The 26,001-nt window shown below is 43.7% G+C and overlaps 1 protein-coding gene across 4 annotated transcripts in view; it reads right to left on the bottom strand.

Annotated features, from left to right (window-relative positions):
• Positions 1 to 26,001, bottom strand: part of Uvrag (UV radiation resistance associated) — a 257,835-nt gene that overhangs the window by 53,585 nt on the left and 178,249 nt on the right. For all 4 annotated transcript variants that reach the window (XM_039113251.2, NM_001401542.1, XM_039113238.2 and 1 more), the window contains one exon: positions 3,379 to 3,457. In XM_039113251.2, coding sequence (XP_038969179.1) covers positions 3,379 to 3,457 — 79 coding nt within the window. The remainder of the gene's footprint in view (positions 1 to 3,378; positions 3,458 to 26,001) is intronic.

Here is a 26,001-nt window from a genome sequence, read left to right on the forward strand (position 1 = left end):
GCCTTCCATAGATTTGTGGCCCACAGTCACATAAGGGCAATGCCCCATGCCCCTTCACAGGTAGAGGACATGACCACAGATCTCCATTATAATGAGGTACCTAAAAGGCCTGGAGGCTTAATCAATGGAGTTTCCTTCCCAGACATTCTTCCTTGCAAAAGGTATTTAATCTCAGGTCCACCCTAAGAAGTGGGAACGGTTTTACTCATCCACTTTCCACCATGACAATAAACACCTTAAAATCACTGACTGTCTCCTTTCTTTGGGATCTGCCGTGGGGAGCCACAGAGAAGGCCTTCACCTACAGAGCCACCATTTAATCTCCCACAGACAGTCTCCCTATGCCCCGGTGTGGGGTAAGTGTGGTCAAACTTCCCGAGTCCTGCTTCCTTAGAGTGTCTGAGCCTGTGGCAGAGCGGACACCGGGATCGTACCTAAACCTACAAAAGGGGATAACATTTGAAATGTAAACATAAAACATCCAATAAAAAAAGAAGTATCTTGGATTTTTGTTGTTGGTGTTATTGTTTGATTTTGAGACTTCCCTCTAGCTCAAGGTGGCTTACTTTGTAGTCCAAACTAGCCTTAAGTTCACAGCAATCCTCCTGTCTCAGTCTCCTAGTGTTCGGATTACAGGCATGAGCTACAAAGCCGTATTTATGCCTGAGTCTGACAGGCCTAGCATTACCTGCTTCCCAACTGTAGAGGCTCTCACCTGCTGAGGGGCTGGCTCTGAACAGACATTAGGAGCAGACACTGCTGCTGACAACAAGCACTGTGCTGGGCTGACTCACTCTCATGCCTGGCCCAGCACCCACAGCCCCTCAGACTGCAGAGGTATTCAGAGGGCAAACGGGTTGGCTAGCTCTCTGCTCTTCTCATGATACTTTAGGAGTTCTGCTTGAAGGCCTGTCTTCCTAAGCCTGTGCTTTCAAAGCACTGGCTGGATTGATCCCAAACCCTGAAGTAACAAATATTACTAAGTTCTGTCATTTCCTCCACCAGAAAAGTGATTTTACTACTACTTCTGGTTGTGATGAAAGGTCCTATTGACTATTCAAATCCACAACCAAGTTATGGACACGGCACTAAATGACTTCACTCCCTTTTCTCTGGCACTTTAACACATGCCAGTGCTTTCATCTACCCCCACTAGTGTGGCTTGTAAATCACGGGGGCGGGGCTGCTGGAACGAAAGTTCACATCTCTAGAGATGGGGTGTAAACGAGACTCACTGAGACTCCGCTTTGACAGCAGGCATTAGTATATCAGAGAGAAGCCTTCCAAAGCTGCACACATCTTGCTGCTGTAAGGCTGGCTTATGAGTGACAGGTATTAATAACTATTATAAATAGGAACACAGAAGAGTGGTGCTGGTAAGGTCAAAACACAAAGGAGCTTTCCCAAAGCTTCTTGGGGGTCATAGATTTGCTACAAGTTTCTATTATGAGCTCAAAAGTGGCTTCCTGAACAAGCTCTCAAATTTATGGAAGTGTGTTTTGAAGAAACAGAAAATGACACCAGAGAGCTAGCCACTTGTATCCTATGGACAGAGTAAATACGCGATTGCCCTCCCCTGCAAAGACTACACAGCACATACAATTACTACGGCAGGCTGCTTCCTATGCAGATGAGAACATCAGTTGAGCACGTTGTGGCCTTCGGTTGGTTGGTTAAGATGCTACTTGAGCAATGCTCCTACGTGCTCCACCTGTGAGCTGCTGCAGAGCCCTGGCTGAGTTTCCCACGACATACAGGCAGCAGCGTCCACTTGGCCTTGCATCTCTCTATGCCATCTTCCCATTTCTGTTGGGAGCAGGACATGTCTATGTGCACGCACTCTTGAGTTTGCAGCTTGAGTTTGGTGTGCATTAATGAGGAGATCCAGGCACTGCAGCAGGGCAGGGTGCCCCTGGAAGCTTCCAAATCTGGTGCCGATATGCACAGAACAAGATTCAGCCAATGGGGCAGGAGAGAAGAACCTCTGAACTCAGGCTGAAAGGAGTTCTAAACAAAGCCATTTTCAGTCCTAGTCAAGCTGTGCTCCCTCTCTGCCACAGCTGAGTCCCCTGGACATGCTGTCACATCCACTTAACTTACTAAATTACTTCGGTTTTCTTAGTGTGGTCTTAGTCTAGAATTTTTGGGAAATGGCCAGTCTTTTCTAGGGATTGACACAGCTTTGACAGAGGTGTGTGAGCTAGTCTTGACATTAAAGTCCTGCTTCTTTGACAAAAATACTTATCTGCCAGAAACAGAGGGAGGGATAGCATCAGTTGTAGGGGAAGGGGCACAAGAGAAGGGGAGTGATGGGCAGAGTCTGTGTGGGTGGCTGGGTGCTCACCCTAGGTGAGGCTGCACTGGTGTGTCCTGAGCATGTGTAGCTTTGATTAGGAAACAAGTGGTTAATGCAGTAAGGGAAACTGGAAACATGATCCAATTTCCAAAAAGGCTAACAATTTTCATAAAAACCACATTTCAAAAAACAAAACAAAAACAAAAACTGGCATTAAACTGAGGTCTAAGGGGAAGAAAGTAATGATAATGCCATATGGAGGGATAATTCCAGGTCTGAGGAACCTTCCGATTCATATGGGGAAAAGACAACCAAGGCTCGTAAAAGCCACAAACGTATTACTTCCATAAAATCAAAAGGTGGAGGATACATCTGACTGTGTCTTTAAGGAATAGCAAACTGTGCTATTCCACTATGTGATGCTGCGATTGGATGGATCTCCAAAGGAAAGGAGAGCACCAAAGCCGTCCTCTGCCGCTAAAACCTCCATGGACTGTCCAACTTCTGAAGCAGAGCCAACTGCACTAAAGAAACGCTATGGGCTGCTCTCAGGAAAGCACAAACCCAGGCATCTGCTCCTCTTTCTATGGTCCATGGGAAACACTGTCCATATGAGATGCTAACTGATGGGATGCTGAAAGGACCACAGGCATCCAAGAAGGGCTGGAAGGAACAAACGCTTGGCCTTTGCCGTTGGCCCTGGATAATGAGGTGAGGAGACCATTATGGACTTGCCAAAAGCACTAAACTTTTATTCCATAAACAATAATACAAAATGAGGCCCCAGAAGTGGTCTGAGAGAAGAAAGCCATTACCAATGAAGCTGTAGAGCCAAGAGACTTATTCAGACCACACGCTCAAGCCCAGCCTACCAGGAAGCTCAGGAAGGCTGCTTAGAGGCAGAGATGGATTCTAGAGCATGTCCATTGCTTCTCCAAACTCATTTTAATGTCACAGAGTAAGGCTATGGCCAACAAACTGCACCGGCCCTATAAATGGCTAAAGTAAAGGGTTGGCTGCAGTAACTAATTATGAAGACAGAAGGTAACAATTGAGTAAGAGGAACAAGAAGAGTCACTTACCTGTGCTATGTTCTTGTTCAGAAGGTAGACACCATAATCAAACTGCAGCTTCTCCCCTCCCTTTGGATACAGTGGAAACCTAAGAAAGGCAAAGACGAGAATTTCTCAATGACAGGGTAAAATGATCTCCACACTGGTGACAGATACAGACTTAGACACAGCACAAATATATCGTGATTAGAGGTAACCACCGTAGACTTGGTTATGGTCACTGTATCTACTAATATCTGCATAAGAGACAACAGCTGCCATCTTCCCACAGAGAAACTGAACATACAGCAGGACGCATACACCAGGACCTGCAGTTCCAAGGAGTGCAGTCCGTGTTTTTGAATCTTGTCAGCCTATGACAAAGAGCCTCCATATTCTTTCTAATGCCTTGGACTTGACACTTCAACTTGTCGGCAAAGACAGATTAAGGGGAAAAATTAAGACTTAAAAGCAATATATAAGACTTTCTCTTAAGATGGCTGGTCAAAATTAATGCCAAATCTGAGCCAAAATTAATCTAAAATCCATCCTTCTGCACGCACAGCTATTTGGATGTGATGCCTGCACAGAGATGTATTTGTGCCACAGAGCTTTCCAGAATAACCTAATCTTGTGACCTGCCTGCCTCACTGATGCAACATGGCACGAGTTCGGGATTCCTTTAAAATGAGCTGGTATGTTAGGGGATAGATTTCTCTCGTGTGGCCCCTTTCCTCCCTCAAGCATAGGAAGAAGTCAGTGCACATTTACAGCTGTTTAACTTTTTTGTTTTGTTTTGTTTCTCAAGATCAAGCATCAGAGAAATAACCTGAAACAGACTTCTCTACAGAAAGATCTCACCAGCACTTTTGGTTGTTCTTTCTTAGTGCCACCATGCCAACTGGAGTGGGGAATCTCAGGGGCTCTGAATTTGTATTTCTCTGATGGTAAAGGGTGTTGGCATTGTTTTACATGTCCATCAGCCATTTGTAAATCATCTTTGGAGAGTCCTGTTTATTAGCCCACTTTTTACATTGCTGATAGGAATGCAAAATGCTCTAGCCACTAAGGAACGAAGTCTACACTTAGTCACAAACCCAAAACACGGTCACAAACCCAAAACATCAACTACCATTCTGGGTATATTCCTGACCAACCTAAGTGAGCACACCACAGACTGCCTCTATATCCATGCCCACAGCAGCACTACCCACAGCAGCTGCGTGCCGGGATCAGCCTAGGTCAACAGATGAGAGAATACAAAACTATGGTGTATACACACAACGGGACACTAGGCATCCATAAAGAACAACGAAATTATGCCACTTATAGGAGAATGACTAAGAATGGAAATTACTGTATCAAACGAAATAAGCCAGACACAGAAAAGACAAATATTTCATCCTCTCTTAACTGTGAGTCCTAGACATTTTTATGGCTATATCAAAACATCTGTGTGTCTGTCCATGAAGAATGACATAAAAGCAGAAAGCAGTCTATGGGAAGGAAGGAGAGTGTGACAGGAGGGATGCCCGAGGGAAGGAAGGGTGGGGAGAGTGAACGATGGTTAAAGCTAATGATATATTTGAAAGAAACGGAAGCCTACCATGATTTGCCATGAATATACATTAATTAAAAGAAAAAATATCAACCACAACCTAGGGTCATGAAACAGTGGTTGTGCAAAGTAGAATTATTCTCAAGAACAACATAACCACAGCGAAATGAATGGTGAGGAATAATTACGAACCATTTTGATTGTCACAAATGACTGAAGAAAAAACATGCATTTTAATAAAGAAAGCCCAGAGAGTGCAGTGTTTTCAAGTAAAATAAAAAAGGAAGTACAATTTTAAAGCTTTCTATTACATTCTCAAGAGCTATGGGTTTCATAGTATCCAAAAGGTAAATCTGATGTGCTGTAAAATTTATAGGCATTGGGGAGTGAGCAAGGTCATGAACTAAAAATTTACTAAAGGAAACCAAACGTCTTAGACACCCATCAAGAACACAGGACTTTGTCTTTAACTGGGACAATAAAGCATGAGCTACGCTGTGTGGTGCATCCCCAGTACGGAGGGCTAACAAGCATTGCAACACCAGGGAGGAGTTGTTTTCATGGTACTAGGACCATTCACACTCACATGGCCTGGGTGACCTAACAATGAGGCTGTTTGGAAGAATCTGCTGGAGTCCAAAAGCTGCCTGCTGCAGGGCTGTTCTGTGAGCTGCCACACATAGACTCTGAACAGTTCCCCCAATTCAAAGTCATCTCCACTTTCAAGTTATAAATTCAGAAACCCCATACACCATAAGAGTAAAACTGAGATCAGCCCATGTTGAAAACCAAACCTCTACATTTGTGAAAACTGGATTTCACAACATTTGACTTTATTATGACTGCTCTGGGATTTTGTGGAAAGAGCCACAAGGTATCTGTGTAACATTAAAACAAAACCAGAGAGTGATTAGAGACAAAGGTTGGAGCGGGACAGGGCTAAAACAGACCAGGGATCAGGACAGAGTTCACATCTCATTCTCCTTCCACATTCTTAATGGGTCACTTCAAGTTGAACACTGTTTATAACTTTCACATTCATCTCCTGTTGCAGAGGCACGCGGGTTTATAGACCTCCTAGGCTAGCTGGGGAGGTGGGACCCACTGCAAAGAGTAAAACCCAATGACATCAGGACCTAAGATGGGAATCAAAGACAGAAGGACTCGGCTACTCACATACAGCCAGAAAAAGTCTTTTTTTTTCTTTCTTTTTTTCGGAGCTGGGGACCAAACCCAGGGCCTTGCGCTTGCTAGGCAAGTGCTCTACCACTGAGCTAAATCCCCAACCCCAGAAAAAGTCTTAAAAGTCTTATTACTCGAGAGTACTACAGCCAGTGTGGTGGTACATGCCTGTGAATCCCAGTGCCTAGGAGTTCTGCAAGTTCAAGATCAGCATGGGCAACATAGCAAAGCTTGTCTAAAAACAAACAAAACCAACCAACCAAGTAAACAAAAAAATGAAAGAAACAAAAAGCAGGAAGGAAAGGGTACTACTTAATAAACAAATATGAAACACAGTTACTATTAATATATTCGATATGAATTATTAACACGATATATAACTAAATAGCCAACCTTGCTATTTTTCAACTTAAAAATAATTTCCGAGTTCTATTAGGATTGCACCTACTGTACATAGTGAATATCACAGAAGCAGGAAGCAGTGAACACAGTGTGCGTGGAAGAGGTCCACCCAGGGCCAGTACCCTGTAAACCTGTGGAAGAGGTTCATTCAAGGTCAGTGCCTTGCAGACCTGTGGAGGTGGCCTTTGGTACAGGAGCCGACCTTGGTCTCTTATGCCTGGTCTCATCATGCTGGATGGCCACATCAGCCTAGACAACCCGTACCACTTCCTTTCTCAGTCACCTCAGTTTGTAGTTTTGCACGTATTGGGTGAATATTTGGTTAGTCCCTGTTTCTCTTAGTATACAGTTCAGCATACTAATGTTTCCCTTAGTAACAGCTAGCTCTCAGAATATTCACTGAGTCTTTTGGGGTTTTTGCAATTGATCTAAAACTTACTATGTAGGTCAGGCTGGCCTCAAAATTGAGGCAATCCTCCTGGCTTCCGCCTCCTGAAAATTAAGATTATAGGTGTGAACCATATCCTGGGTCCAGCTCAGAATCAGGTTTGATTTTGCTCTTCTATTGCCTTTACTAATGGACACTCAACAAATATTTTCTGAATTAAAGAAACAGATCAGGTGTGAAAATGACTTGGAGCTCATTATAGAGAGCCATTTCAATGAGGGCAGATTTGTGACAGGGTTCCCCAATGCTAATGTGAACCTGGTGGGATTAGCAGAGAGGCTAAACCTGGGGATGACTAGACTTTGCAACAGTGTCACTATTATTTCAAAGAAACTGATGCCTGGGTCACCCGTTTAGTAAGTGGAAGAGACATGACCTCATTTCTTGGTCTTCATGGATAAATGCAGTATTCTCCCTTGCTCTGTGTCCTTCAGAGAGGCACACCCAGGATGACTGATCAGGAGAATGTCAGCCAACTGAGGGCAAGGATGGTGGAAACAGGGGTGTTCATCTTGGGGTGGGGAGTCAGCACTTTCAGACACACAGCACTGGGTCTGTTCTGCATGGCTTCTGGCAGCAGGGAGTGACACGGATGCATGCTTGATCTTGCTATAGCCACTCAAAATTCTAAAAGTCTTGGGTACAGATGGCCAGTCAGAAATGGGGAACATGTAAAGGACACAGGGTGGAGTGGTGGTCTGTCAAAAGTCGGTCCAGATCCTAATTCCCAGAACCTGTGAATGTGACCTTATTTGGAAAAGGGGTCGCAGAATATTAAAAGATCTAGGGATGAGATCATCGTTGATGATCCAGGTGGGTCTTAAATCCAGCAGGTGTGCTTATAAGGGAAAGGCAGGAGAGGTCATGTGACCTTACACAGCTATAGCCAGGAAATGTCTAGAAGCTTAGCAATGGGAAAGAAAGGTGTGTGGCCCTACTGACACCTTGATTTCGGACTTCAGTCGTCCATGAGAGAGTATATTTTTGTTGTTTTAAGTCTTCAAGTTTGTGGTAATTGATGAAAACCCTAGAAACCACCATAGGAGGAAACACTGACTTCCCACCAGCTGAATGAGATATAGCATGGTCCCCAACCCTGACCCCTGTCCCAAGGTTCTGTAAACTGCATGTGTGGATCTTAATGCATAACAGTTTCATTTTCCTTCAGAAAACCAGAAAGCATTTAAAAGTACAGTGCCTAAGGGACATCTACATAGGTATTAGCTAGGGCTGAAATATAGACCTACTGAGTGCTGCCAGGCAGGGTACCTGAAAAGAAATCTGAGTATTCAGTCTCATGTAGAGTCCTTTGCTTCCTGCATGAGTTCATACATACATAAAACTCCTGCCCCAGAGCTAGGTATGAAGGTGTGTGTGGGAGCTGAAGCAGGAAGGTCTTGGGTTCCTAAACTACTTAGAGAGACCCTTTTTCTTAAAACCAAACCAAACCAAACCAAACCAAACCAAACCAAACCAAACCAAACCAAACCAAGAGACATAATACACAAAGACTATGTGAACCTGACCTTGGGAAATTATTTTGAGAGGAAGCCATTTTTGAATCTTTCTTATTAAAAAAATTATAAGCACTTAATCTCTTTCAACCCCAGCAATTTTTCTTTCTTGTAAACAAAGAACTCTCTAGTCTTTTCTTGGATTCACATGCAGATTTGGTTCTTTGACGAGAGGTGGGGGTTGAGCCACTGTGGGAACTGCTTCACTTTTACTCTGCATGTAAGGATCACGTCTGTCACTGTGTTTATACAAAGCATGAAACATTAGTATGTTCTGAGAACTTATCTTTCCTCTAATTCATGTGGAACTAGACTGTCTTCTTCTGTCTAGATTAGATTTTCATCACAACTGTTCCTCTGGGCTTAGAATGACTTTCAATTCTAGTAAGACTGACCCTCCTGTAGAAACAGTGGGCAGTGAGCTTCTGGGCATGCCTACAGCTCTCAGCCTGTGAGTTTCCCCTTTGTGGGGTCAAATGATCTTTTGTAGATGTCGCCCAAGTCCATCAGAAAACACAGATGTTTACATTATGATTCATAACAGCAGCAAACTTTGTTATGAAGTAGCAATGAAAATAATTCTATGGTTGGGGGGTCACCACAATGTGAGGAACTGTATGAAAGGGTCCCAGCATTTGGAAGGCTAAGAACCACTGCTATAGTGTTATCGTCATTGTGTGCAGGTGGGAAAGCCTGCCCACCGTGGATGGCATCATTCCCATTCCCTGGTGGCCATTATGGGCTGTGTAAGTGAAGAAAGAGCTTGGGAGACTAGACAGTCTTTTCTGTTATAATACAATTTGTAAAAAGTGGACTACTTGGAAGAACCTGGCAGGCCATTGACATTGGAGTAACTGGCATCTCAGAAAAAAACAAAAGGGAAAAGAAAAGTAATTAAAGTAAAATTGGAGAATCAGCCCAGAATATGAAGCTTACTTTTACAAGTAAATTATTTTGTGTGTTTGGGTGTTTTGCCTGTATGTCTATGTATCACATGCATGTCTGGTGGACAGAGGCCAGAAGAGGGTGCTGTAGTCCTTGGAATGGAGTTACAGATGGTTGTGAGCCGCCACCCTGGTGCTGGGAATTGAACCTGGGTTCTCTGGAAGAGCAGCAGGTGCTCTTAATCACTGAGGCACCTCTCCAGACTCAAAGCTCACTTTTATAAAGTTTTTTTAACAATTTATTTTTCCACACAAGTCCTCATAAACCGACTATCCTAGCTAGAGTCAGTTCTGCTGTGATCAGGCTATCCCGCCTGACCCTCTGGTACAAGTCTGCAGTCCTTGGCTGGCTTTGCTAAATCTTAAAGCTCCATGGACTTCAAACATTCAGCAACTACAATAACACCACCACCACACAGCAATCCTGCTGCTGGTGTTGCTGTTGCTGCTGCTGCTGCTGCTACTACTACTACTACTCAAAACAGAAAACCATACTGTCCCATTACACTGAATCCTCCAGGGGAAAAAGAAACCACCACCAGCACACCTCAGGCTTCCCCAGCACTTGGGACCAAATGTTAAGTTACATTGATCTATATTAAATTGGAGGGCCACACTATGCTGCTACAAGGTATAGGCAAAGTAAAAACTTGACAATAAAGAAGGAGTGTTTACTTTTCCAAGACTAACCAGAGAGCTGAGGTCTCCCGAGCTTTTGCAGGCCAGAAAGAGGCCGCAGGGAGGCAGACAGGGGAGTGGATGGATGTGGAGTCTCACCTGACTGGGAAATACTGCAGCATGTGTTTCTATGTCACAAGCCCACACAAGGGGTGTGCTAACTAGCCAGTAACACACTCCTTAACACAACAGTGTTTGCACTTCCACTTGCCACTTGTTACTCTAACTTATTGTCGTGTCATTGTTTTAAGTTTATTTTGTGTGTATATGTACTCATGTGAGTGTGTAGGCATAAAGTTTTTACAACCTACTTTTAATAAGGGTTCAACCTCTCTTCTAGCCCACCACCTAGCAGAGGTAGTGAAAGAGAAAAGTTATTACAATATGAGGGAAGTGGACCCACAGTAGTTCTTTGGGGGCAAGCTTAATCTTCTTTCTCAGCAGTTCAGTCCTGTAGCAAACACCAAACACAACTCAGCAGCTGCAGACCAGTCCTCTTGGCGGCTGATACCAGGCGCAAACCAGCAACTACAGTCCAGTCCTTTGGTCAGCCAGACACCAGGCATGAATGCCAACTGGCTGAGGCAAGGCCGCTGAATCAGGAAGCTGCTGCAGGAACCTTACAGGATCCTAACGAGCAGCTCTTGGGTGAATTTCTCTCAATGGCAGCGTTAACACAAGTGGAGCTCAAGAATGCTATGTAAGGTAAACCAATACATACATGTAGTTAGCAAAGAATACTGAGGCGGGGCAAACCAATCTAATACTCAGTGCTCGTCTCCCACTGTCTGTGAGGTCATATTTACAGTCCTTCAACCTAGGTCCTTTCATGTGTTGTTTTATATCAAAACATCCTTTCCCTGAGTCTGTTTCAGGGAAACGTTCTTTCTTGTGTTTGCTTTAGTAAGACAGTTTTTTCACCTGTGTGCCCCAACCAAACATCATTTGACACAACTGACTTTCCAAAGAAACCAGAAGTTACTACTTCATGAGTGGGGGCATCTGTGTGCTCACTGTGAAGGTACGTGACCACTGTGTGTATGCTGTGCTCGTGTGAGTATGTGCATGCACATTTGCGACACAGCCCAAATGTAAGGTCAACTCAGTGCAGTTAGCTCTCCCCTTTCACCTCTGTGTGTGCTCTGGGGAATGGACCCAGTGGGCAGGCCTGGTGGAAGGCACCTTAACCCACTGAGCATCTTTCCAACCCTCAATTCCTTCTTGGTTTGAATTTGTATTCTGAGGATCATTTACTAACCTCCAAACAAATGATAATCTAATTTTAAGCTTGCTAATCAACTTAAGGTGGCAGAGAATGTCATATATATCCACTACTCTGGGCTGAAGTTAACACCATGAAGAGTAGGAGTTGAACAAAGGGCTCCTCTGATCCTGTTCCCCAAGGTCAAATAACCTCTAAAAAACTATATCTCATTATATACCCAATCTTCTCTCTTAGATCCATGAAAAGTTGTGCCGTACCCTGATATAAAATTACCCTGCACAGCCCAGCCCTCAGGGCCCCAGAACCAGTCTGCTCCCTGGTCCCTGGGACCACGCATTTCCTATCGTTCAGCACTTAGCAGGCCCTACTGACTCTGATCTTCCCTTTGTCCCTTCAGCATGCCAAATTCGTTTCCTACCTTGGGAGTTTTGACCTCTAATTTCCTCTTAGAGTTTTTCCTTCTACCTTCCCAGAGTATTTACTGTCATCATTCTGACCACTGGCCTTCCTAAGGCCATGGAACCTCAAACCGTTCTTCCGGAGCAACTGGCAAATCAGAGCAACCAGGCTTCCTAGTCAGCTTTGACGAGCACATGAAAGCACAACTGGATACGATGGGGTTCCAGATGTGATAAAACAGGAAGCATCAATAATGTCAGGAGAGCACCACCATGGAGAGAATCTTACCCCAGTCTTACAGGAGGCTCAGGAGAATACGTTAAATGATAACAAAAGAATGTAACCTGTAAAATTCAGAATATGAGGGCTCTAATGGGGAAGCTGGACATTTAGTTTTAGCAGGAAAAAATGGCAGGAAAAATAAAGGAAGGAAACTTCGGATGAAAGTAGACTTAAGATAAGGAACAACTGAAGCCACACACTAGAATACAAACAGGGTAAAGAAAGGCCTGTTATAACGCTAGACCCAGCACATGATGTCCCATTCTAAAGATGAATTCTACAGCCACAACCAAGCAAATGGGAAATGTTTGCACATAAAAACTGTATACAGAAATGGGCCCAGAAACATCCTTCATAATGGTGAAAAATTAGGACCAGTGTTCACCATTAAGAGTGTGGATAAACAGGCCTATTCACACAAGGAATTACTCAAAAGGAAACGTGCTGCCGCTACATACAACAGCTGAATGAAGCTTCAAACACACTGAGTGAACGGAGCCTTACACAGAGGTTCAGATTGCAGTGTGCGGCTGAATAATGGCTGTCTGGGGAACTGGGAAAGACAGTAATTTATGGGAGGCAGGATGCTTCTTGGGAGATTTAATGTTCTGTATCTGAATAGGAGTTGGATTGCAGATATTTACATCTAAGAACCTCAGAGATGGTTCACTTCATATATATGCATCTCACAGTATCCAAGTTTTACCTCAAAAGAAACCAAACCAAATCAAACCCCAAGCCCCCCAAAATGTAAAATCCCTGGCCCTGTAGTTGGCCATTTACGCAGGGTGAGCACTGGAGGGAGACTGTGGCATCAAATGTGGCTGACTGATAGCAGAGGATGATCGTGCAAAGGTTAATAACCAAGTAGGCCTAGCTGAGTGTTAATCTTAAGTGTACTGGTCTCCATTTAAAAATTCTTTCAGCTTTTCTGTAAAATCAGGCCTTTTCATAAAACAATTTGTGGGATAAATGTATGTGCAGCAACACAGTCCTTGGGCAGAGGGACATAAGAGAAAAAAGTAAATACGACAGACAATGGATTTCCAAAGTTTAGGTTTCCCTCCTGAAAGTGAACAAATGCCTGGTGACACCTCCTTCACAGGAGGGAAGCGGCCCCGACTTCTACTTGACGCTCTGGCCATGCCCTCCTGCACCTCCCAGTCATTTGCATGCAACTTTAACTTATGTATGAGATGAGGGGAAGCCATTCATGCTGGGCTGACACTGTCCGGTGGCACAGCTGCTTTGGGGTCACCTATGCTTCTGTAAGTAACCCTCAACCATTTTCTGTAAATAAGCCCAATGAATGTGTCATTTCCCCAAAGGAAACTGCATGTGCACGCCACTGACAGTCATAAGCAGTAAATACTCCAGGGTCAGGGCTCATATGCATAGACTATTGTTCAAATATAAGATCAACACAAACTGGACACTCATGATAACATGGAAATACTTTAAAGACAAGGGATACTAGCAACTAAAGGAAATATAGGATTGCCTTGGAGAAAACCACACAAAAGGTCATGGAAAACTAGAGAAGTCTGAATAGTGGTTACTCACGAGCACTAAGAAACTTGTTTTTTATGTGTGATGACGGCATAACACCGTATTAGAGACTTATCTTTTAGAGGAACATGTTGAAGTATTTATGAATGAAATGTTACAATAGCAAAGGTTTATTTAGAAATAATTCACTAAGATGAGAGAATAACAACATAGATAAAAAAGATTAATGAGTATACCTAATTATTATAGCTGGGCTTAAGGGTATATCATACCCTCTTCTCTGCTTTTATATATACGCTTAAAGTCTTCCATAGTAAAACTTAATTCAACAGAAAACAATAGCCTTCAGTTCATTCTATCTCTCATCTGGTTCTCATTTGAGCACATTCTCTTCGACCGGAATGTTTGCTCTGGGAAGATACAGATTTTTATCTATGTTGTGTATTATATTTCTAGTGTTTAGGCTTTTCTATTATTGAGAAATTCAATAAATGTTGTTAAAAACTGAAAGCATTAAAAGCCACTTATGCCACGATTATCACTGGTTAGCTATAGTAGAGTCTTTCCTCCATATTTCACAGTTATATTCCTGACCATGTGCTGGACATTTTTACCTAAATATCCCATAAACACGTCAAATTCTCCATATTTGAAATTGAGTGTTACCTTATCCTAGCGGCATGAGGTAATGGCTTTTCTTCTCTGTCCCTGTAGTGTCCTGTGAACAGTGTTATTCCCAAACTTTAGGATTTGAATGAGTCGGTTACTTGACTCTCTTCATATAGAGAATGGAGCTCTCTCATAGAACCTACTACATACCTCTTGCCTTACTCTAATTCATGTGAACATGGATAAAATCAGCTTTTTGATAATTCTTCTCCCCATGTCTAATGGTCAGTAAACTAAGAAGGCAACAAGTTAAAAACAATGACTAAATGCTCTAAAAGAACAAGCTATAGGGGAAAGTGAAAGAAAACATGGAAGGCCTGCGCAGCACATTCAGAGAGGCCTGTGGTTTGAGCCTGCAGGGTGGCTGTAGAGGAGGGAAGTGGCCATCTCTCCCATGCTGAGGATGGGGCCAACATGAATTGCTACAGACTTTATATGTGTGATAGACAAACTCAAAGATGGCTAAGAAGACACTGAAATAGACAGCTAGAGGGTTTACGAGGGTGGTAGACAGGTCTGTGACCCGAGGGAACAGAGTTCTGTAAACCACAAGAAACACCTTCTTCTTCCTCCTCTTCTTTTTCTTCCTCTTCTTTAAAAAGATTTATTTATTTATTTATTTAATGTATATGAATACACTGTAGCTGTCTTCAGACAAACCAGAAGAGGGCATCGGATTCCTTAACAGATGGTTGTGAGCCACCAGGTGGTTGCTGGGAATTTTTAGATTTTAATTTTTTTCATATAACATATTTGATGATATTTTTCCTTTTCAACTCCTCATAGATTCCCCTCCCAAAAGCCGCACAAAACCAAAACAACAAAAAAGCTCTCTGCACTGGGATTTTGTCTGGTTTGAACTTGTGCACACTGTCAGTTCTTGCAAGTTCATATGTACATCAGCTCTTTAGGGAATGTTTTGGCCACAGCATGGCATAAGGTAATAAGACTTGTTTTAGTGTGTGTTACAATGTTCCAGGCCAGAAATGAAAACCATTTTAATTAGGGGTCCAGGAGTAGAAAGGAAGATATGTTCTGAGTTCTAGATAATTCTAGATAATTATCTAGAATTTCAGTTCTAGTGGGCAGAACTGAAAGAATTTTGCAATGGGTTGATTGCTATGACAGCAAAGACATGACTGGGTAAGAGCACATTCCCATAATCTCAGGACTAAGGAAATAGAAGCAGGAGGATTTGGGGTTTGACACAGCAGCCTGGGCTACATAGCAACATTCTGTCACAGAATCCCCTCCCCTTAAAAAAGGATATATATATATATATATATATATATATATATATATATATATATATATCACACATATCTCAAATACATTTAGAGGAGAAATTGAGGTGAAATAGCACTTGAGGAATTCTAGACATTAGGTGGAAACCATGGGCAGCCATGGAGAGCTTCAGACCCTTGAAGATGTCAATGAATGCTTGGAAAATGAAAAGGACTTCAAACAGCCTGGCTCCAAGCTATGAGGCCAACCAAGAAGCTCAAGGAAAGTGGGATCTCAAGGAGGAGGCTGTCAACAGTCAACACTGCTCAGAGGCCAAGCAACGAGGAAGTTAACTGCTGCTAGATTCAGTTCCATGAGCTCATTGCTGGGTAACTTTGGCAGTGCGGGAAGAGTCTCCGTGCAGTGGGACAGTCTGGTGTGAGCCGGGAGCAACTGAGGGGAGCCGATGGAGATGACAAGCTTGACATGGGAAGGAGAGGGGCAGTGAGACACAGCAGAAGGCTGTTCCAAGGTGCTCTGTCATAGGGGAGACCCAGAAGAGTCTACTGTGGATGACAGTGGACAGGAAGGGTGGAAAAGAACCACCTCTGTGGGTGCAGTCAACCAATGCCAACAAACAATTACTGTATGCTGGGTAGTTTTCCTGCCAACTGTCAACAAGTGAGAAAATGACTTGTTAGGAAGCAAGCAGTGTTTCTCCATGGTCTCTGGTTCACTTTCTGTCTTAAGTTCCTTCCTCGGTTTAGCCCAGTGATGGGCTGTAAGCTATAAGCTAAATAGACACTTTCCCCCCAAGTTCCCTTTGCTTTTACCACAGCATCAGAAAGCAAACTAGGACATATTGTCGTCAGGTACAGTGCCAGCTGGGAGAGAGACGGTTGGGCAAACACATGCAAAGCTTAGAGCCCGACAGAGCTCACGGTCGCTTGCTTGCTTAACCATGCCAGCAAATCTGTAATTCATAAAGCATTCTAGAGGCAAGAAACACAACCTCAGAGAGGAAAGGGGGGACTCAGGGACAGCGTGACTAGCTGAGACCTAAGAGGCAGAACTAAAAAAGGAACGCCCAGTCAGGGGAAGCTCACTGTTCTCAAGGAATGGAAAGGCAACCAGCAAAGTCAGGAGAGGGGAGGCATGGCAAGGGACAGGCAGATGAAGACACAGAAATGTCAGCCATGACCCTTGAGACTGTGAGGTCACAGTCTGACCTAAGGACAACAGAGAGATAAAAAGTACCAAGGGACATCAGCAAGCGATGGCTTCAGGCTTCTTTGAAGGAGGAAAGAAAATCTATAGTGAAAGATCACTATGAACTAGTCAAAGAGATGGAGTCTGGTGTGATAGTTAACAAGATGTCACCCCCACAATGGTAAAGAAGAGATCAAATGGTGAGAAGGCTACAGGAGCCCTTGGCCAACGCTGGGTATGACTTTTTCATGGAGCTAAACTAAAAAGGGAACGAATTTAGTGAAATCAAGTTCCTGAGAATTTCATAAGGTTAAACATATTCTGCTCCCAGAAAACCCTTGGTGAAGTGGCAGGCTGTGGAAACTGTCAACGAACTCGGTATCACTTTCCTTATAGAGGTGTCCCAGTTCTCTTCTGTAACTTGAAAAGTAGGCAAAGTTCGGTAAACAGAGCATAATTAAAGGATGGAAAACCTGTCTTTTTTAATAGTCAGTTTTGTAAAATAAAATCCCTGCCAAGCAAATCAAGTCACATTCCACAACATTAACGGCCACCTTGCGTTTGCCTAGCTCCAGCAGCACCTGCTCCCACAAAAAATCTGTAAATGCTAACAAAATAAAAAAGAAACCGGACAATTAAAGCGTGCAAGGTACATAAACACGCAGCAATGCCAGAAGACATTTCCATCTGGAGCATACACCCAGAAGAAAAGCCACTGAGTGTTTTCAGTGTTTAAGACAGCCCCTCCGATGCGGTCTGCACTGCAGCTTTGAACAGTTCAGTCCTCCTAATGCCGCTCACCATGAGCCAATTCCTTGCACGGCGCTGGTAACATAACGGGGACTTAACCCCTCTTTGAAATTATCTATCCAATATCTACTTTAAGGGGGGAAGGAGAAAACCAGAGAGGCTGGGGCATAATCAATTAAGGCCCCGAGCTGGAGAAGAAACAACCAGGCCTTAGCTTTGCTGTCTACTTGGACATGCACAAGGGCACTCTGCTCAGAGCCAGCATCCCAAACTCACAAGCTCACACAATCCACATGAGAGCCCATCAACAGACTCTGGACTTAACACACCTTCCAGGAGAGCCAGCTCTCAGTGACCATTAGGACAGGCTTCCCTCCCCACCCCTCCCTTCTATCTCTAGGTGCCTCAAGGAGACAGCTTGTATTTTACTCTTTTTATTGCTCCTGAAATCATGAGGCATTTTAACGCACCTGGCACATTTTATTGTACACTCTATTTGTTCACACAAATGTCTCCTCAGTCAGTGAAAATATAATCTCTTTAAGGACATGGCTGGTGAAGCTGACGTTCTTAGTGGGTGTTAAATACATTCATCTAAACAGATGATAGAATGAACAAATTGGGCAAGTACCGACTGATAAATGTCTAGGGGACTGCAGCCTTGTGAATTAAAATTCCAAGGTTTGGAACTACTTTCATCCTTCATTAATACTCCCCTACACACACACACACACACACACACACACACACACACACACACACACACACACACAAGCACAATGCTGAGAGCACAGCAGGAAGCACACTGAGCACACACTAGCTCTTCAGTCCCCACGAGTGCCCACAGTCCTGCCTTTCCCCACATTTGATGGTGGTCCCCATGGGCCCCACTCACCTTACTCCCCATTTTCTGCACAAAGCCCAGTGCAATTCCTAACCCTGCACCTTTCATACTCTAGTATAGTTTACCCATATAGTACTTGAATCTTCCACAGGATTGTAAAGTGTTAGCTACAGTCTTCCCAGGACTGTAACCCAGTTCCTTGAGCTTCACGTTGGGGCATATTTGTTTGTGGACAGGATGGAAGAGAATGTAAGGATGAGGGAGGGGCAGGCAGGAAAGTCCACACTGAACTCCTAAATCTCTGTGTTTCCCTCTGGAAATTCTCTTATTTAGAATTTTTATAACACTTGTGGAGATGTCACCACAATGGTCACCAAAGTCACCAACTGATGTCGGAGAAACTGGCACTCTGAAAACCACCGACCATACTTTTATGACAGCATTTTGAGTTTAGAGCTAAATCAAAAAGGCAGCAATTGTCGGCACCAATAACTGTGGTCTCATTAAAGTTCTAAATACAGCTACTAAAGTCCCAGGAACAATACTCACACAGCATTACTTTCCAGACTTAACGTAAATAAAAGGGAATAAAAGATTTGGAGATATGCTCACAGAACTCCACTACATCAAATTTTCAATAACTGTCCATAAATCTGTTAACTACTTAAGTTTTGAAGGCTAATTTTAGGTCATGTATCACAGAGGCTAAATACCTGCTTTCGGGATGTCAAAGCTCAAATTTATATACATAAGTTAGCTGACAATTTCTCCAAGTGCATATGCTGTCTAGGAACCCATACATTCAGAATGTATTTGAAAAAGATGTATTTCAATTATGAAATTGAAAAAAAAATCACCTCAGTTCATCATCTTGCCCAGTTTTAGAGAACAGAAAGGCAATTTGGAGTTCCTCAGTTACAGGAGAAGTATGGCGTCCAGTGGAGGAAGCTCTGAGGATGCCCAGCTGACAGCAACCGGCGTAAACAACCAGGCCAGTGTAATCCCTTTTAATTAGCAGCAAGGTTTTCCCAGTTCTGACCAGTCATTTGGACTTGACCTCTGACAGGTCCTTACACGCCATCGAAATCTCATTTTATTTTACAGCCTCATATTTGTTATTGGGCTAATCTTTACCTGTTTTACATCACACAACAGCTCAAATATTTGAATGGCCCAGCAATAAATTCCCATGGTCCCCCTGGGTCAGTCAGATGTTAGCTGTTAAGTAAAGCTAAAAGGATCTATGCTTCATAAATCTCCTTCAGGGCCCACATTCGCTCTTACAGGAGAGGCTTTCAAGCCCAAACATCTTTATAGCTATGTGCAGTGATTTATTAACTCCGCCTTGTTTTATCCAGAAAGATCAATCACATATGTATCAATAAGCCGGTGTGCTGGGGACTGCTTTTTATTGTACATATAGCCACCTGCCTTTAATACAAACTCCCAGCTAAAGCTTTGGTAAGCAATTGCTGGGTTTTAACAACCTTCACCTGTTTCTAATTTGGTAGAAAACATATGGTTTAGCTCTGCTAGTTTGTTCTAAGCCAGTCTTTCCTCTTTTGGACCCAACAATATAAAAGAAAACAAATCCAGGGTACAAACCCCTACATTCGAGGATTTTATATACACACCCACCCACCCCCAAACGATCTGCACAATTGCTTTGAGAAGGATTTCTCAGCACAATTGCTTTGAGAAGGATTTCTCACAAATAGAGGGATGAATACTTTGGAATAGGAAATTATATCTCTTTGAAAAATTAGATGTGCCCAGCACTACTACTCTTGACAATTCTAAAAATTGTGTTCAAAATGTGAAAATGACTACTTTATCTCGGTACCCTGACAAAAAGATAACGGCTATATCTCTCTGCCTGTGCGGTCAGGAGAGAGTGGGGGAGTTTACACTGGGTCAGGCGCAACCAAGTTTTTCTTCTCCCTTCCCTCATTAGATTAGACCTCTCTAAATTAGACCCAAAGTTTGGGAGGCGGGGAGCCAGTGCAGAGTGCACAACAAGCTAACCCAGCATGGTAAAGTCAATAACAAAATTAAGAGCGTCTAGGTGCGAGGGCAGGAGAAAATCCCCAGGAAAAAGTGACTAATAGAAATGTCTAGCAGAGGCAGGAGTCAGCCCCGCCTCCTGCAGTTCCCCCAGACTTCTTTCCTGCACACACCTACCCCCCTCTCCCCAGGACTTAATTCTGGCCAAGGCTGGCAGGGCATCTCAGATTCAGGTCCTCCTTGTCTGAGGCTCATTGTAAGTGTCTGTGCTGAGGCCATCACAGATCCAAGCCTCCCCTGCACTCTGCCAGCATATACACATCATGTGGCAGTGGGAATGCACCTAAGGCGTTGTTTGACGCTCACATGTTAACTCCTCTGCCTGGAGCTCGGCATGGAGTAAATGCTCATCCAACAGTTTCAATTCATTTACCAACAAACTAATGAAATCATAAAAACACTTCTAAACTAATGCTTACTTGTACAAAATGATACATGCATGCGGCTTTAAGAGTCTGAAGTGTTTTTAATCCTGACAGTTAAATAAAAATCCACTTATATGTTTACTAGCTAAAAAAAAAATACAGGAACTCTATCCCCCGTTCTTAGATGCCAGAACCAATTACTCTTAACGGCTTAAGTCCCGCCCTGAGTTGTACTCTCTCATATAGTTGTAACTAATACCCTTCTCAGTCTGTTTGATTGTGAGGCTTAAAAATGATCTGACACTCCACGGGGAAGGATGAGACTCTGGCACTGTTATCCCCCCCCCCCCCCCAGTTCTTCCCCAACACCCAAGTGTCCCTTCACCCTCTCTCAGACCAGCCACCACCACAAGCCACAAGCTTTGCTTACATCAACAAACAACCCTATTCCAACCTCGGATAGATTACTGTGATCCAGAACACACAATACATAATTACTGTATTCGTTTTATTTAAAGTTGGCTTCCCTGAGTTCACAGGCACCTACCTAGGTCTGTTTTTTCTTTCATTTGCTAAGTTTGTCTGTGTACCTAATTTCTTCCCAGATCTGAAAGTGATGTAACTCCTGTCTTGCTGTGATTAAGGCCTTCTGCGGCTTTTTGGTTCCGTTTTCTCTGAGCCTCCATTCCCGGCTCTACTGGCAGAGGGGACAGAGGGGGGGTAGAGCTGAGGTATTGTGTCCCTCTATCCTCTGACCCCTCCCACTCTGCAGCCCGGGGTTGCTTCTTTTCTGGAGTGAAGGCTCCCTCTTACTCAGATATGCCCTTGTGCTAACACAGTCCACCTTCCAGCAGCTTCCTAGGAGAGGTGAGGAGGCAGCTTTCTTCCTTTCAGGTTTGTTGAGGGAGCAAAGGTCTAGCACCTCCTTACAGGACAAGGACTGACCAAGTCCGGCTTGGGGAGCCAGTGAGTCTTCTGGGATTACTAACAGCATAGGTGACCCCAGAGCAGCCACACCATTGGAAAGCATCACTCAGCATTGACATCCTTGAGGCCTTGAAAATTTCTGAGGGAAGATTATTCCTATAGCCTAGATATATCTGTTAAATTAATTATAAAACCAATACATGGGTAGTGTGGAGGGGAGGGGGCTACTTTCCAGGCATGTAGGTCTTTGCTGTCGAGCATTGTCCACTGAGCAAGACTGCTATTAGAGCTGATTTGAAGCTAACCCTCAGCTCAGGGTCAGGCCTGTGGAAGGACAGGTCTGGGAGGGTCTTCGCACCCCTCGTGCACCTCACAGCCAGTTCTAGGTAATTCTGCCCTGACTGCATGGGGCCTTGTGGTCTGGGGAAATGCTAGAATAACAGACTGTGGGAAGTTAAATGATGACAGCAGACTTTTCTCCTGTGTGTCTCTCTCGAATAATTGCTAAGTAAACTTTTTATTCAAGTACATCATTTGCTTGTTCAAGAATCCTCTAAATCCAGCACCTGGATCAAGAAACAAAATGTTACCAGCATTCAGGTCAACATAAAATTATTACCAAAGTGCTCAGCAGAACTCTCTAGAACTACAAATCAATTCCTGAGTCAACTGTGAGCGGGCAGAATCACCAGGACTAAGACAAAGCCAGCTGTGGTTGGATGCCTCAGGCAAAGGGAGCCAGTGACCAACTAGGAAGAGCTCTGCTGGGGTGGCAGCACTGCAGTTGCCACGGCCCTGAGGGCTTCAGCCTTTATAAACCTGCTGAGTCCCTGTGGATACTTAGGACAAATGCTTCTGTGGGACTAAGAAGCCATGTGCTGCTCTCACTCTGTGGTTTCCGTCTTTGTGTTCTCTGAGAGCACTTTTTACTGATAATATCCAGTACATTTCCCTCAACTCCTAATTAGTAGTTTGTTGTCAGTCTAGTTTTATTTGTTCTATTTTTCACTAAAATAAATAATGACATGTAAGTATCATTACAAGCTTTTCCCTCTAGTGGATATACTTAGAAATACTGTGCCCCCTGTTTTATTAGATCCTGCCAAATTGTTGTCACTATTAACTTACAGAACAATGTAAGTTTGTGATGAGTATCATAATTGACGAACACATATGCATATATGTAAAAATTTAGACCAGAGCCCCTGAAGCACAGGACATTACAATTTTCTGAGAGATTATTACTGCTGTTAACTACTGTAGCCCTAGAATATAATACCAGCCTATTCACATGTATTGGGTCAATTTGGCCAGGCATTCCCAGAACACCACTGTTCACATGGACCCATGTTAGCTGACCAAAAGATGGCTGTAAAGGCCCAGAAGGCTGGAGGGAAAGTGAAGCCATTGCATTCTGAAGGCCGTGGTAATTACACACAGTAGGAGAGACCGCTGCCTGGAGAGTCTATGTGCTCTCTCAGTTCCCAGTCTGCAAAGAGCTCTCTCCTGCTGACCAATAGCAGCTCCTGCCCCACTAGCAGATGTGATGGCAACAGATTTCTGTGGTCTCCACCTGATATCCTTTGGGGTTCCACTCAGCAGCTGGACAGATCTACCTTGCCTTCCAAATCCTGTCCTGAACTGCCCGCCTGCACCAGAGCTTCAACATGGCTGGTTAGTGGCTAGTGACTCTGGTCTTCTGACTCCCTGCTTTCAGACTTTTACTTCTCCAGCTCCTCCCACCACTGTACAAGGCTGTGCTTCTATAACAAACCCTTTATACTACAACATTCATATTGACTCTGCTGTCCTGACTAAAATCTAATTGACTTAATACCTTTTGACTGAGCCAGTCACAGCCTCCCGTTTTCCCCTTGTACTTGGTGCTGATGTTTTCATTCAGTAACTCAAAGAAAGCAAGAGTTCTTTCCTATGAACTTCCTGATACACTTTGATGTAACTGTTGACCAGACTTCCTATGGTGGTACTAATGCATATCATTACTGTTTTGTTCCTAGCTGGCTTGCAATTTGCTATGTAGACCAACCTGGCCTACAATTTGTGGTAATCCTCCTGCCTCTGTCTCCAGAGTGGTGGGATTACAGGCATGGGCCACCACACCCAGCCATTTATCTTTTGAACGTCAAATAGCTCTGCCAGCTAGATCTGGCCTGCCAATGGTTACCATTTCTCTCCTAGCTATTTCCACTTCAATGTTGGTGCTGTGAACTCCAGTTTAATAAGCTTTCCTTTGGAAGCTCTGGCTTTGCTATCCATGCACTCCGGCCTTACAGACCACAAATGCTCGCCTGGTTGCTGGCAGATCACATCTGATAATGTACAAGGAAGATACATTTTCAGTACCCTACAGTGGATGACTTCTAACAGTCTTACATGATATTAGAAACGGCATTAACAAATCATAGTGGCACACGGCACACGAGTAGGTGCAGTTTTATTAAAAGTAGCTATTCCTTTCTCAGGCTGCTGTTTTGAGTCATACACCCACAGCTCTCCAGTTGTTTCTTAAACTTTGACTTGAGTTTTATGGATGCTGTTTCCTCCTTTGGAGAACCTCACTATCCCCTCTTTAATATCTTTTTTAGGTCTCTATTATTTTTGTTTCTTTGGTGCATGGATTCTCCTGCTTTCTAGCCCTTTTCCACAGGCCTTGGTTTTCTCTTTGCTCTTACCCAGTGCTTGGGCTCTCTCTAGACAAGGAGTAGCATGTTGCCTTGGACAGCTCGTAACTCACTGCCCAACATTTTTCACAACAACACTGACAACTCGGGACTAGATAATTTGACTGTTTGTGGACAGCAGAAGTGCCTGCCCTGTTCACTGTAGAGCAGGAGGCTGGATGCCTGGCTCCATCCTCTAGATGCTGCCAGTAGGCTCCCTTGTCCTCAGTTAGAGGCATGCTGCTCCCCGGGTGAGGAAAGTTCCCAGTTGAGAAGCACGGCCATATTGGTACGTTGCAGTGATTGATATATGGTACATGTCTTAGGCTTTCCCTGCTGTGAAGAAACTTCCAAAAGCCCAAAGCAACTGTCATAAAGAAAAAAGCATTTACTTGCAGCTGGTTTATGTTTCAGAGGTTTAGTAACATCATGGTGGGAAGCATGGCGGTACTCAAGCAGACATGGTGCTGGAGAAGCTGAGAGTTCTTGAACTGCGGGCAGCAGAAGGAGCCTGTGCCACACTGTGAGTAACTTGAGTAATAGGAGACTTCTAAGCCTGCTCCCACAGTAACAAACTTACTCTACCTATTCTAACCAGACCGCACCTCCTAATAGTGCCACTCCCACTCCCTATGAACAAGCATTTAAATATGAGTCTATGGGGCGGTACCTATTGAAACCAGCATAGCATAGCATAGCATAGCGTAGCATAGCATAGCATAGCATAGCATAGCATAGCATAGCATAGCATAGCATAGCATAGCATAGCTCAGCTCAGCTCAGCTCAGCTCAGCTCAACTCAGCACAGCACAGCACAGCACAGCACAGCACAGCACAGCACAGCACAGCTCAGCACAGCTCAGCACAGCTCAGCACAGCACTCAGAATCACAGGCAGAAAAGCGGAGCATCTTTAGCATTGCCCTGATATGGAGGCACAGCCCCAGCTCTAATCTTACAATGGTGGCTGGGCTCTCACATCTCACGTGTGACTTGACGACTTGTAGGTTTCCCCCTCTGTTCTCCTAAAGGACTGCAGGTCTATCTGCCACCTGCTGAGTCCAGTGAGTGAGGGGCTAGTGCTCCCCCACCCGTGTGGAGACCTACAGGAACCTTACACAGACTTTGCGAGTGCTCTACCACTGAGTGGCATCCCAGAAGGCTAATGATTAGATTGTTCTTTATGGTCATAATGTTTTCTTCCATTGCTGTCTGCAAAGAGGTACAATTTGGGATGGAAAGTTCCAGTGAGATGTAGCCAATCTCTGTACTCTTAGGAAGGATCAATGTCCCCTCAAATCTGAGGAAAAACAGCATGCTATTTACCAAGACCTTCTTAACCAACTTTGGACCTCTTACTTTATGACTGATGCAGAAGCCACAGGATACTAAACCAAGTCTTGCATCTTTCATGAGGATATCACTCCTTGAGTTTATTGAGTACTAGGAGATGGCTTCTAAAAGGGTTTCTTTTAGTACCAATTTTTTTAGGCTAGAAATGACAAACTCCTGTACTATACACAAAAATAAACATACCACCTGTGAAATATTTTGCAAGAGAAGTTGTCTGAATAGATTCACGTGTCATCCACACATTTAAAAGCTTAAATATAGGTGTCAATCAAACTCCAAGAGATCTGCCACTTCTCATTAACTTACCAAACTTATGTTTATATAAATTAAATTAATAAAATGTTTCAGTTGCTTATTGGTGTGCTTAATTAACTTACAACAGTGAGTTCCTATAACTAACTACAGTTAACACTTCTAATATTTCATC

This window comes from Rattus norvegicus, chromosome 1 (assembly GCF_036323735.1).
Source record: "Rattus norvegicus strain BN/NHsdMcwi chromosome 1, GRCr8, whole genome shotgun sequence".
Classification (NCBI taxonomy): domain Eukaryota; kingdom Metazoa; phylum Chordata; class Mammalia; order Rodentia; family Muridae; genus Rattus; species Rattus norvegicus.